The sequence below is a fragment of the Rhinoderma darwinii genome, chromosome 7 (genome assembly GCF_050947455.1).
Source record: "Rhinoderma darwinii isolate aRhiDar2 chromosome 7, aRhiDar2.hap1, whole genome shotgun sequence".
Classification (NCBI taxonomy): Eukaryota; Metazoa; Chordata; class Amphibia; order Anura; family Rhinodermatidae; genus Rhinoderma; species Rhinoderma darwinii.
Window position 1 is genome coordinate 26,666,049 of NC_134693.1, and position 15,138 is coordinate 26,681,186.

The 15,138-nt window shown below is 41.3% G+C and overlaps 2 protein-coding genes across 4 annotated transcripts in view; one reads left to right on the forward strand and one right to left on the reverse strand.

Moving 5' to 3' along the window:
• LRP8 (LDL receptor related protein 8) overlaps positions 1 to 15,138 on the reverse strand; it is a 145,640-nt gene that overhangs the window by 29,824 nt on the left and 100,678 nt on the right. The window lies entirely within an intron of this gene.
• On the forward strand, positions 3,021 to 12,037 carry LOC142657714 (uncharacterized). Of its 2 annotated transcripts, none has more exons than XM_075833012.1 (2): positions 3,021 to 3,203; positions 9,316 to 12,037. In XM_075833012.1, the coding sequence occupies exon 2, from the start codon at positions 9,354 to 9,356 to the stop codon at positions 11,016 to 11,018; it is 1,665 nt and encodes a 554-aa protein (XP_075689127.1). In that variant the 5' UTR covers positions 3,021 to 3,203; positions 9,316 to 9,353; the 3' UTR covers positions 11,019 to 12,037. The 2 variants fall into 2 exon arrangements, with proteins under 2 accessions (XP_075689127.1, XP_075689128.1); XM_075833013.1 differs by having other exon boundaries at positions 3,021 to 3,151.

Here is a 15,138-nt window from a genome sequence, read left to right on the forward strand (position 1 = left end):
TTCGTGCATTACATAGAGCCCATCGATTTTAATGAAAACTGCGTAATGCTTCATTTCACCTGTGGTGGTGCTGCAGGGGAATTGAAATAATGTGACCAGGTGCCAGCAGATTATGGCTGATCGATGTGAGGTCAAAGTAGCGGAATACCTTGTAATAGCCAAAAGGCATCGTCCAAAGTGTACAACCCCTTTAATCCATTAACTCATGAGACGAATTCAGAATTAACTATTATTCCAGTAAAGAAGGGGTGGCTAAAGGGGGATATTACGACATACAAAACTGAATTCCGTGAAATACCTTATTTACTGCACCTTGTTCTTCCTTGTATCATTTCTATATTCTTTCACTAGTTAAAACCAGTGAGACTTTTTTTTCTAATCTGTTTTTATTTAAACCCACCTTCCTCGTAGAGGAGAAGAAAAATAACAAAAATCAGCATGGACCGTACCATAGATTCCACAGACGCCAGAATTTACCTAATTTATTTTTGTTACCATAAGAACCATACTCTATGGGGGGAATTTAATAAGACTGGCATTTTACACACCAGTCTCAGTAGCCCACTGGCTTAGGATGCGTTAAATTTATTACCCCTTTCTGACTTTTGACGTAACTCCACGACATGGCCGGGAATGGAGAGTACGGAGCAGGCTCCGCCGACATCACTTTAACGCCTGGGATTGGAGAGAACTCCAATCCTGACCATTCAACTACTTAGATGCCGCAGTCAATCGTGACCATGGCATTTAAGCCATTAGAAAAGGGATGCCGCTCCGTCATCCCATGACCTATTGTCAATGATGAACCCTGGGTTCCCTCTATATAGGTTTTTAGCTCTTATTGTAAAGGCCTGTTCACATCTATGTTGGAGGCTCCGTTAGGGACCTCCGTCACAGATCCGGCCCAAAATACTGTCTTGTAATTGTAGCATATGGAATTAATAAAATAATTTATATTTAAAAAAAAAAAAAAAAAAAAAAAAAAAAAAGTCACGCCATCCATCTATCCATGGTAGAGCTGGGTGCCGATCCTAAACAGAATGGCACTGTTGGAATCACGTGGGCATACCCTGTAGAGCTCAATGTTTATTAAAACGGTCTAGCGGAGGGAGGATAGGAATTACACCTTGGTCACCATATATATTAGTTATCGTTTAAACGTTATCTAATTTCCTCTTAAATGATGGGAATTCCACAACAACCCCTTTTTTAATTTTATTACTGTCAATTGGACATTTATAAAATGTTAGGTGAAAGTTTTGACCTCTGGAACCTCCACCGTTGCCGAACAAGGGGCTCCAAATACTCATTTTTAGCAGGGGAGCAGGACGAGCATGCACTGTCCCTCTAATAGAGATGAAACAGCCGAATGTCCTCCTCAGCAATGGTGAGGGCCCCAGAGGCCTGACAACCTGCTGTGATATGGTTTCTGGCAAAACGACAGACACCATGACTGAAACCTGATGGAACTCATTAAAGTCAATGGGTTCCGTCGGGGCGAAAATGGCGTCAGTCATGCAACGGAACTGGTGCTTCCGGTATTTGTTGTTCTGCCCTTCTGACAGAGCAGAGGAACAGAAACACAGATGCAGGTGTGAACAGGCTCTAATCCTGCCTGTGATAATGAGATGACTGCTGTGGAGTGAGCTCAACAGAACGGCCACGTTTACACAGCTGTAGATTGATCAATATTCGGTAACTAAAACCAGGAGTGGGACCAACACGTCATGTCATGGACCCACTTCTAGTTTTGGCTTTAAAAAAGGATGCAAAATACTGTGAAAGTGGCTTAAGTGTCAGTCTATTATGAGGCTCGGTGGCCAGAGTGAAAACTGCAAGATTTCATATTTATTTTTATTTTTTTAATTAATGTTTTTTAGAGCGAATGACATGGCAAATAGATATCTCAATTAACGATATGGCAAAAATAAATTAACTGATACACTGCAAGAAACCACTAATCTTATATATAGACAGTACAAAGGAAACAAAACCTAGTGTTCGGAAATTGTTCGTTGGCACTGCAAGATCATCAGCGCTGCTAGGAGGATGTAGTGCTATATACCCTACCCCATGATATAAAGGGAGAAGGGTGCAGTGGCATGGAAATGGCCCTCAACATTAACCCCTTATAGTAACTATACATCATGGCCAAGGGGGGGGGGGCACAAGTATAGAGCGAGCCGAGGAGGTGAGCCCACTCCAGATGCTGTGCATTACAGCGGATACCTTACTCTATTGGAGAGAACTCCAATCCTGGTGGTTTAATCACAGATACAGCAGTCAACAGTGACATCCAAGCCGTTAGAAAGAGGGGGAGGGGCCCTTCTGTCCCTCCATCACCCCCGCTAAGCGATCACGGGGTGCCAATGGTTGCCATGGCAGCCTGGGGACGTAATGAAGGCCCCCCAATTTTCCTCCTAAAGTAGTGTAAAAAATAAAACAAACATAATTGGTATCGCTGCATCCCAAAAAACTTTATTTAACCCGCAGTGTGCATGCCGTAAATTAAGAACGCCAGAATTGCTGTTTTTTTTGATCATCTTAGCTCCCAAAAAATGGAATCGGTAAAGACTGCAGCTGGCCCGCAAAAAACAAGCCCTCACCGCTCTCCATCGACGGATCATCTATCATGATGAGATCATCGGAGGGTAAAATAATACAAAATGGTGTTTGTAATATATAAAATGAAGAATGAGAACACTTACATCTTGTTACTGCTGATGCAAGTTCTGTTAAATTAATAAACTGGATTTTAAGCTTGAAGTAATTTTTAACTATTGTGACTCCGGAATGTTACATCAGCATCGCCTCAAACTTAGATGTGTATTTTGGGAATTGATGTACATACAATTCTCTAATATACTAGATAGTGTCGTCACTGGTATAAAGCTGCAGCAATAAACATTTAGGTTTCACGGTGCTCTCCTATCTTTGGCCTTGCTGTAAATACAGCCCTCTGAAAGGGGTGGTGAAATGATTGGGGTGTGGTAGGGGATTTCCTCTACTTGTCTCATAATGAACACAGTTTTGTTCTCTTGTTTTTAGAAGAGAGTATACTGCGCACAGCTGGACAGATTTTATCAGCAGGAGGGGTGTGACTGGTTGTAGCACAACCTTCAGCAAAACAATCCTAGGACAGTCGAAAAAGGTAAAAAAGAAGCACAGTCTGGGATTGTGAAATCCAGAATCAGGATATTGAAGTAAGTGTTGAATGCATCAAATATCTTATGTATGATGGCGCTGCTTTTTTGACACTTTTAGGCTGTATTTACACAGCGCTGCTTTCCCCGAAATCTTCCTAAGCTATGTTCAGTAGTGGCAGAAATTCTCAGTCGTGGATCTCAAGCCTGTGACTTATAGTTAACGATACGAAAATCCACAACATGCCCTAAAAAACCTGCACAGATTGTCCCCCACCACGTGTAAAAAGGGTTTGTGAAACCTCATCCATTCACATTGTGCTGTAGTTTGTGGCAAATTTTTGGCGCAGAATCCGCACAGAAAATCTGCAAAAACTCTGCCATGTCTCAATGTGGCCTGTCGGGGAATGCTGTGCAACACTGCCTAAAAGTGTCAAAAACGCAGCATGTTACCCTGCAAATATTAATGGATGTACCTTAGAGTAGTAAACCTATGACAAGAACTCCTCTCCAGTGTTTATGGAAAAAGTGATTCTATAAGTTAATGAAAAAAAAAGAATGAAAAAAAAACGAAAACCCTGCTGTAGTAAAAAAAAAATACAATATGGTGCCCAGTAGGAGTCATGTCTATACAGACTATTTCTATCAGCAAGATTCATGGCTATTAAGAGCACTGGACAAAGTATCTAGAGACCTTCCTGCAAATGGGTTTTCCAGGCGTTAAAAAATAAATAAATTGGCCAGTAAGTAGGATAGGTGTTAAAATAACACCGCCAAATATCAAAACCGTGCAAATACGTAGCTTAAGTCCCGGCTGGTCATTTTTTTTTAATGCGCATGTGTACAGGCAGCTCCGATCAAACATGGTCTAGAGCAGTGATCTCCAACCTGTGGGTACCTCGCTCTTAGGGTATGTTCACACGACAGCGTCCGTAACGGCTGAAATTACGGGGATGTTTTCAGGAGAAAACATCCCCATAATTTCAGCCGTAACGGCATGTGCAGGCGCCTGAACGCCGCGTCCATTACGGACGTAATTGGCGCTGCTTTTCATTGGAGTCAATGAATAACGGCTCCAATTACGCCCCAAGAAGTGACAGGACACTTCTTTGAAGCGGGCGTCTATTTACGCGCCGTCATTTGACAGCGGCGCGTAAATATACGCCTCGTGTGAACAGACAAATGTCAGCCCATGGCTTTCAATGGGCAGATGTTTGTCAACGCTTTCAAGCAGCATTTTTCGGACGTAATTCGGGGAAAAATTGCCCGAATTACGTCCGTAATTAGTGTGTGTGAACATACCCTTACAAAACTTTAATTCCCAGCATGCCCTGACCGCAGCTAGGAGTTGTAGTTTTGAAATAGCTTGATACTCACAGGTTGGGGATCACTGCTCTTGAGATTGCGTAATATGGGGTTATTGACAGTGTCAATCTATTACGTATGGAAAAAAAAATAAAAGGGCTTTGATGCAGCCCGTAGCCACCGCCCCCCCTCTCAGAGAAATTTTGTCCTTTGTCTGCAAGTTCGTTGGTGGTTGTTGACACCATGACAAAATATATAATATAAAATTCTAATACCCAAGAGGCGTTTCTAAAGGAGTCGTCCAAAAATACACAATGGAAGTGCAATGTTACTAATCAGTGTAAAGATACTAAATAGGCCCACTGTTTTTGGGTCACACATGAGGTACCCAAAATACTGTATTTCAGGCTTGACATGACTGTACTGAAGAATAATACATCCTCTACATAACTTTATGCATTTTGTGACACTGAGCCATAGAGGGACTTAGAAAGGACGACTGGGACTAACGAATAAGGCTACCTGCCCCTAGCATGGGAGTATATAACATTTAAAATGAGCTCATACTGGACATTGGGTCTTGGGTAACACTTTATGGGGGAGTATATGTGTTTGCATGCGTCTATAAAGTGATTCTATGGATAATCTGCATACAGTCACTAACCCTAAAGGAAAAGGTTTCCGGTCAGCCATACAATTAAAGAACATTAGTCTACCCAGTATAAAATATTTGATAACAGGGATTAGATTGCTAGTAATAGATTGCTTTCAAATGCAAAGAAAATGGAAATCAAAAGAATTTATGTTCAGTGTCCATTTACGAGTGCAGTTATGATATTTTTGGCCCATGATTTGATGCTTTTAGTTAGTTATTAGTTTGTTTTTTTCAATTCTGTAAAAACTAAAACTTTTAATACATTTTTTTATTTTTTGTGTGACCTTGTATTGATTTCTCTTCCAATCTCGGTGACATTTCGTCCATAATGACGTCACGTGGTGTGTTGGTATAGCAGTGAAACTAATGTACATGGAAAAGGATTTTAGTTTTTTTTGTACCCATAGGAATCTGATGAGAACAAATATAAAAAGAAAAACCTAAAACGGCAATTATATTGAGGTTACATATTAACTTGGCTCATAAAACAGTGCTTGATAAAAAGGGAAAGCCGGGGTCAATAAACAGATCAGGAAATGACATTAATGTACGATATGACTCATGTGGTGGGGATGAGCCATTGTTTTAATTTTGGCTATAAAGGCCTGTTCACATCTGCGTTGGAGTCTGCGTTAGGGGCCTCCACCGCAGAGACTACCTGAAACATTAAATGCTGCGCTATTGTTTCTGGTAAAACCATGGACCCTCCCGATGGAACACATTAAAGTCAATGGGTTCCGTTGGCCGCCGGTGGTGTCCGTGTTGCAACTGAACTGTTGCGTCTGGCATTCCCTTGTTCTGCTCCTCTGACGGAGCAGAACAACTGAATGCCCCGACACAGATGTGAACAGGGCCTAGATACTCATACTTTTAATAATGGCTTTAGTTCTTCCCCACATTATACAGAGCTTTATATTCATCTATAACAAGCGTCACTATTCCTCAACTAAGCCGTCCTGGATGTCCTTACAGACACGGAAACGTTCTTCACTAAAGACTATATTTTGTAACACCTGCCACCTTGGATGGTTGTTATCTGGTGCCAGGGCCATCTAAAACCACCGCATTTTATTTTCTCTCGTTTGCAGCAGCATGGGATCAGGGGGATTGGGGTGGGGGTATAAACTTCACTGTCTTGTAATTGTAGCATATGGAATTAAAAAAATAAAAAGCCACCACATCCATCTATCCATGGTAGAGCTGGGTGCCGGTCCTAAACAGGATGGCACTGTTGGTATCCAGTAGGCAAACTATAGGAGGTCGATGTTTATTAAAACGGTCTAGCGGAGGGAGGGAATTACACCTTGGTCACTTTAAACGTTATATAATTTCCTCTTAAACAGTGGGAATCCCACAACAACTTTTTTACATTTTATTACTGTCAATTAGACATTTATAAATGTTAGGTGAAGGTTTTGACCTCTGGGACCTCCACTGTTGCAGAGAACGAGGGGCTTCAAATCCTCATTTTTGGCAGGGGTTACAGGACGAGCATGCACTGTCCCTCTAAATAGAGAGGAAACAGTCGAATGTCCTTCTCAGCAATGGTTAGGGCCCCGGAGGCCGGACAACCAGCGATACCTAGGGCAGGGCTTCAGCATCCAGATCATGATGCGCCTGGGCCTCAATACCAATGGTCGAAGTCCATGCCAAATTGAAAATTATTACTCAATTTAACCCTCCTGAACCCAGTGTAACATTAAAGTGTTTTTCCCATGTCAGACATTTATGGCTTATCCTAAAAAAAAGTCCTTGTTTTACAAGCGTTTTATTAAAAAAGAAGTCCTACAAAAAAAAAGTGCATGTGAAGGAAAGAAATAGGGTCATGCTGACCTGATCGACAAGCTTATCTTTGGTAAAGCGGGCAGAGTGTCCTAAGACATAATAGTACCTTATAATATAATAGAAACACCTGATATAATAATTAAATTACACTACAGAGAATTGGTTGACTACTGTGTAGCCCTATGTATAAATTCTGTCTCCGTAATTACGAAGACCGTTCTGCATTCAATTATTCAGAGGTCTGTAGCTACAAATAAATTTTTCTTAACCAGGAGACGCTCTGGTCAGTGTCAGATTGTTACGGAAAAGCAGTTTCTCAATAAATTCTCAGTTTGTAACCAATTTTTCCAAGTGCTTCTTGGGTTGATACCTCAGGAAGCAAAAACGGTAAGGGTATGTGCACACGTTCACTAAAAACGTCTGAAAATACGGAGCAGTTTTCAAGGGAAAACCGCTCCTGATTTTCAGCCACTTTTTTTATCAACTCGCGTTTTTTACGGCCGTTTTTGGAGCCGTTTTTTTGTAGAGTCAATGAAAAACGGCTCCAAAAAACAACTCAAGAAGTGACATGCTCTTCTTTTTCACGGGCGTCTTTTTAGGCGCCTTTTCTTGAAAATGAGGCGTAAAAAAAATGCCCCGTCGGAACAGAACGCCGTATTTTCCATTTAAATCAATGGGCAAATGTTTATAGGCATTCTGATTCAGATTTTTCAGGAGTTTTTCGAGAAGTAAACTCCCCAAAATAACTCTGAAAACACTACAAGTGCACATACCCTTAGAGTGCAGCACACACGGCAGATTTTGTTGCAGATATTTCTACGCCTGAAAATTAGTTCCATTCATCGGAATAAAACTTGCAAATATCCATACACCTGCTGCAGAAACTGCATTCAGATGAATGGAAGTGATTTTCAGTCGCAAAAATTCCTACAACAAAATCTGCAGTGTGTGGCTGCCCACTAAAAGAATAATATTAGGAAATTGCTATGCAATGTAGGATAGTAACAATAATGAAGTCTACTGTCTGTAATGCAGCAACGTGGCACATGACCGTATGGTCACGAAATAGAGCAGATTATGGGCCTTATATAGGAATACTTTCAAGAAAAAGGAGCGTTACCCATAGCAAACAGATTTAAACAGTTTTTTTTATTTTATATTTTAGCATTGGTTGAAAAATTAAATATGTGACTCACTTTTATGGCAACACCCCATTCACATTTTCAGAAATTTTAGGACGTGCATCCAATCTTCAATTCCGCAGCATACCCTATATAGCGCTGATGTTTTGCGGATATTGACTGTGCACATATGGATTTTGCCATTGACTTGACCATATCTGCAGCAGAAATTTTCTTCCACATTTAATCTACTGAAGATCAGTACAAAAGCTGTAAAAATAAAAAAATAAAAAATTCCCCCGGCAGTAGATTTGGATCACTGCAACCGCCAGAGGAAATAATTTTGATATGATTATACTGTGGAATTACTGTTCCACCATTCTGAGCATCTATTGGATGTACCATCAATGCGTGATAGGTGTGGGTTCGGTGACCCGTTTGCCGATTCCTGGCTGCCGCAGTCTCTATACAGTGGAATGGACTCCACTGGACACTATGGGGGTTACGGAAAGAGCAGAGCGCTGCAACGTCAACGCTAGACTGTATATAGAGTGTGGCAGCCTGGAAGCCCCATTCTCCACAATAGGGAACCGCACCTACCAGGCATTCATGACATAGCCTACCCTTTTTAGCAATTCTTTAAAACGATGAGAGAACAATGGGAGTACGAGTATCACACAATTGACAACAAAGCTGCACATCACAGGTGGAGTAACCTGCTCCTGCCTTGGATTTCTGGAAGCTCCTGTGACTATTCAAATTAATGGGGCTGAGCTGCAATACCAGATATGGCCAATAGAGTCGATTTTCAATATTTCTGAGGGGGGTGGGGCAAACACTTTTCTAATCCTGGACAACCCCTTTAATAAATGTATTTGAAATGCTACAGACAAGACAGAGTCCAGACTAAAGGTTCTTTAATATGGGCAAATGATTGGGCAAACGAGTGTTCATATGAACGCTTGCCCTCTGTAAACAGGGCAACGATCAGCCGATGAACGACCAAATGCTCATTCATTGGCTGATCATATCGTTTATGCAGAATAGGGAGATGTACTGCCGACATGATGGAAATGCATGGGGACGAGCGATCGCAGTAATGATCACTTGTCTCCATACATTACTGATCATAGCCCCTTGTGAAAGGAGCAAACGAGTGATGATCAACGAGCTGTCGCGTTGATTGGCTCTCGTTTTTACGGCTCATATTGGCCGGTGTAAAAGGACCCTTAGTCTACACTAAACAATTAACACACACTATTACTTTTTGTGGCCCTATAAATTCTAACCTGTCCGTCTTTTACAGAATATCCGAAGCAAAAAGCCATCCCTCACGGACAACAAATGAGAATCATACATCGAACAACAATCCTACCCACTCCGCACCAGAAAAAACAGACTATGACTGTGAGGATAAATGTGAACGGAAATGAAATCGAGATCATAGCAAAAGCAGATCCTCATTCATTTTATACCATCCTGAATGTGCCTCTAGAAGAAGGCCTCCTGGGAGAGGACATAAAAATTGCTCTGAAAGACGGAAAGAAAAAAGCAAATGGAAGAATCGTCACCGGAAGTATTTATGTTAATGACCAAGCAACCGCTGGGCAGATCGTATATGTACGCACCTTCCCAAAAACCATAATTGGATGGAAGCAACTTCATGAACTGGGTTTGATACAGGCCAACACGCACAGAGGTTTTGTGATGGATGTCCCCCCTGTGTTAATAGAGGGAGACACAGACCCATACAATTTTTCACAGGGAGATTTAAGACCGTATCTGATAGCCGATGCAAGTAGAGTGATCGCTAGTTGGGTGAGAAAAGGTTTAATTGAGCGTTGCAATAGTGTCTGCAATGCCCCCATTTCACTTACTATGAAAGGGAATAGAAAGGTCAAGATTATATTTGATTTTGAGGATTTGAATAAGTGTTCAACAAAGGAGCCCTCCCACCCGAAGGTGCACAGACCAAGAGCCATTGAGGATATAACCCTGGGGAATTATTATTCGGTTTTTAAGCTTTTCTATGCAGAATGGCAAATCCCTCTAGACACATACACCAAGTACAAAACCGCATTTACTTTCCTAGACAAGCAATATGTCTGGAATAGGTTGCCTGGATCATTTCAAAATACCACCAATCGACTTAGTGACGCTCTGGAGAAGGTACTCAGCCAGCTGCCTCAGAACATAAGGAAACGTGTGACCTACTACACAGATACCATCCTAATATCTGCAGAAACCAAAGAAGAGTGTGAAAAATTCACAGATAAGCTATGGCGCCATCTGGTGGACAATAGTTTTGAAATAAGCCAAACACGGTGCCAAAAGAGCGAGCCGGTCGTGCAGTTTTTAGGAAGAGAAATAACGCAAGATGGAATTAGACTGGGTAAGGATTTTATATGGAAGGTAAAGAATTCAAAATTGCCAAGAAATACACATCACTTAAGATCAATCCTCGGCTTTTTAGATGATGCAAACCAATATACTCCGGGCTATGGCATTTTCAGCAAAAGATTGAATGAATTAACCAGAGAAAAATGTGAATTTGTTTGGAACGGTAAATATGAGGCAACATTGGTTCATTTGAAGAATCAAATCCTGGTCAACGGTTTTGTGGTCTCTGGGTTGGCTGAAAGAGAGGCCTGCATGGTTCAGATATTTGTCAACGACGGAGCCTGGATGGCACAGATCTTAAATAGCGCCAAGAAACCCTATCGTTTTGGAAGTGGGGTACTTGAACCTCTTAAGAGTAAGGATGTCTTTGCAACGCAAGAGCTCAAAGCCATGAAAGAGGTTTGGAAAAGACATGAATTTGTTCTGGAAAGCAGAGATGTGGAATGGGAGGTGGAGAGTCCAGAAATTGCACGCTACAAGGATGAACCGGAGAGTGTTACAATTGGAAAACGACTCAATCTGGACTTCCTAAAGAGACCGAGATGCAAGATCAAGGTAGTCCCTGCCAGTGGCCGGAAACCACCAATTCCGTGGCCTCAGAATCTGTGATGGTCCTGATCTACCGTACAATTAATCTTTCAACCAGAATGACCAGTTTCCGTTTTAAGTGGATAAATGCAATTAGACGTAAGATACAGAGTAATACAGTAACACAGAGTAATTTTTAGTAAAATCTCGTGATTAATAGCTTTTGATACGTAAAAAAGAAAAAAGGCTTTTAAAATAAATAAATAAAAGCAATTGGACCTTTTTTTCTAACAGAAACAGCGCCACACTTGTTCATGGGCCGTGTCTTGTATTGCAGCTCAACCCATCCAGGAGCTGCTCCAACAGACACAGCTCATGGACAGGACTGAAGCTATTTCGTGTGTGTGTGTTGGGGGTTCCTGTTTAGCTACTAGATATTAGTATATGTGAAAACTGCAATTTTTTTTTACATGGATAAACATGACAAAGTAAAAAAACAAACGCTGCAAAAAAAAAAGTCATTTCTGATAAGTGTCTCTTTACAGGGAATTTTTCACCTACACGAGGGTGTTGTGGGCATGCTCTATGACATGTGCAGGGGTCATTGTGCAGGGAGGGGGAGGATCTGAGCGGTTTCAATCACCTATCAAAGGTGGATCCTGTGTTATCTGCCTCTAGCTTTAGACTAGAGGTGTTACATCTCAAAAGTAAACCTGCTGTAATAATGAGATGACTTGATTCTCCTCCAGTGTACACAGCACAAGCTGAAAGGTTCTCTACAAAACAGAAAGTATTGAACAATTGCGAGGACTCGGGAGAGAGGCTCTGGAGAAGTTACTTGATCAGTTGCCTCAGAACGTGATGAAATGTGTGACCTACTACATATATACCATCTTAATATCTGCAGAAACCAAGTGTGGCAAATTCACGCATAAGCTACGGCGCCATCTAGTGGACAAAAGCTTTGAAATATGCCAAAAGGCGCAAGAGCTGCAAAAGTTTTATTTCATTTTAATTTTTGGATTGTTTTTTATTTTTTATTTTTTTTGCAAGACTGGTTTTCTATTTCATCTTTTATATGGCCTCTATGAAATAGACTTTAGTGTATGACTTCCTAAAAGTTGTGTTTTTTTTGTTTGTTTGTGAGAATCACTTTTTTTTTTTTAAACACATGGCTTTCTGGGTTTCTCATGTATATAAAGCACTGCTGGTGAATTATAAAGCAGACATATTGCGGTCCACACATGGACTTGCTCCACCTGACTGACTTGATAATCGGGTTAAATAATTGGTTAACATAGGATAAGATAGTGAGCTTCTACCAATAATCAATACGTGATAAAAGGCAGAATTGAGGCCTGTTCACATCAGCGTTGCCTTTCCGATGAGGGGTTCCGTCTGAGGTTTCCGCTTGCATCACCGTTGATCCCAATGGTGACCGAAACTTTGCTAATGGTTTCTGTCTGTCACTGTTTGGCTCCGTGGTTTTGACAGGATCAATAGCGCAGTTGACTACACTATGGTCATCTCTGGTCAGCCATATTTGACTACTTGCACCTGGTGTCCATCTCCAACCCTGTATGGGTTTAGGACATTGGATGTGGACGGAGAGGGTAGTATTGTAATCAAATGTGTTAATACATTATATCGATCGACATATTAATAAATAGAATAAACATCTGAATATTGAATAGAGACCTTCTTTTTAGAGGAATGATAAAAAAACCAACTAGGGAAGGGGGCACTTCTTCTTAAGACTCACTTTTGTCTGTAAGTTATATCTATACCCAGCTCGGTCAATACAGCGGTGTGAAATTGTGATATCCAACACACGTATGGCCCGCTAAATGCTTCAGTTTATCTGTCAAAACCTGAGTAAACTTGGGGTCCTTTAACACGGGCCAAGATGGACCACAAAAACGAGCTCCGATCAAGGAGACCGATCAGTGATCTGCGCTCGTTTGCTCATTTTACAGGGAGCAATAATTGGTTATGTATGGTGACGAGCGATCGTTGCTACGATTGTTTGTCTAGTTACATTTCCATCATGTCGGCAGCACATCTACTGTACCTGGGAGAGATGCTGCCGACAATATTATTTAGTGCTGTATAAACAATACGATCAGCCGATGAATGAGCATTCGCTCGTTCATCAGCTGTTCGCTGCCCTGCTTACACAGGGGCAATGATCGGGAAAGAGCGTTCATATGAACACCGTTCCTCCGATCATTAACCCGTGTGAAAGGGCTTTTATTTTACACTGTATCTAGACTATTGTCAATTCCAATTTCAGGTTTATAGGACATTCTAGACTAGTAGATGGCTCACAGTATGACCCTCAACTCCAATAATATTTATAGATAATCCACCAAAAAATCTTCATGTCCCTGATGGATCACGTCCCACCTGTTAGGTGTAATCCACTATTAAAAGGGCCCAAATGCATTTGGAATCAGTTATTCCCCGAACAGGCCACACCGCAATGAACGAGCGGTCTCTGTGAGGAACCCCATGAATCTCCGGAACCAGTTAAGTATAACTTTGGAGGTTGGGTGAACACCTTCCCTCTCGGGAAAAAGCGGCATTTTATACATTTTCTTGGAAGCAGGGCCGTGGAGTCGGTAAACCAAACTTTCGACTTCTCTATTTCGCCAATGGCAGATCCAGATTTCTACCTAAATGGCTCATGTATAATAATTAATAACACCAATTAACTACAGTAAACTTATCAGGCTTTTCATCACCATCATGTAAATAAATCACGCTACTTCGATAGAATACATAAAATATATTCATTAGAATACATAAGTGGCTGAAAAGATCTTTCAGTAACACAAGACTTGTTAACGCGTACCTATTGCTTTAATTTATTTGCACTTAGTAGTACATGTGAATATATAAAAAACTTTTTAATGTATTTTATTAGGGGAACGTGTCATCTTCCTCACTTTCCGACACCCTGTATTCCCCCTTTCCCTGCCACCACACTCTGTAAGGCCAAAAGAGACCACTGGAGTCACTAAAAACTAAAGATGTGTTTAGGGGGTGGAGGGAGATGCAGCTACAGACTCTTTGCCTCAATCTCAGGCTTTTAGAGGGGGAGCAGCAAGAGGAGGGGGCATCTGATTGGCACAGAGCACAGCTCTTACATCACACTAGGAAGACTCCGCCCACTCATCGAGCATGGAGAGAAAATGTACATGTAGGAAACAGCAGAGGGGAGCATGCGACGTCCGTGTGATCAGAACCTTTTCACATAATTTACTTCTATAGCTTCAGTTGCAAACTCAAGGTTGTTTTCAATGCCAAAGCTTGCGAACAGAGGCACAGGGTGGTGCAGAGGTTGCCCTTAAGGCCCTGGAAATACCAGTGTGTTTATTTCTGCACTGTTCATCCTCTCTGTACTGTGACCTCACTGTGTGCATTGTCTTTGAAGTATGATGCTATGTATAAAATGTTTGTGTTGTGACATTACCATGGGCCAGACCCGTTAGCTGTGACATCATGCCATTATAGTGACATCACTCTGTACATTAACCTTTTGCAATGACTTTACAGTGACTATTATCCATGTACTGTGACATCACTGTGTTATTCCTGTTCTGTGACATCACTTTGCACATCTTCCCTGCACCGTGATTTCATTGTGACTATTATTCCTGTGCGGTTACGTCACTTTGGTTATTACTTCACTGCGTTCATTATTCCTTTGGAGGGATATAATTATGTTCATTATCCGAGTTCTGTTACATAAGTGTAAGAATTATTCCTGCGCAGTGACATCATTGTGTACATATTTAAGAACATAAGTATATGAGGTGCAGAGGTTGCAGTTGCACCTTGTAACTGGACTAGTGGTTCCTTTGACGTTTAAGAAGATTTTGCATCTGGGTCCAGGAACTTCGAGTTACACTTTTGACTACTCCATTTAATTCAATGCCACAAGACTGGCTCTCAGGGACTGTGGCTCAGTATCCAAGACGGCCTCTGTATACTCATAGTTGAACATTTTATTAAGCAGCATACAATTTCAAAATTATTTGTACATTTATTTTCTAAAATGGGCAAGGCAGGGAATTTTACATACATTTTTTCTATGTACAACCTGCAAGTACCTCACTTTGATCCAGCTTGAATGCAGTTCCACAAATGACCACTGGAGGGATCAGCATCACACAAGTCTCATAAGGTGACAGTCACC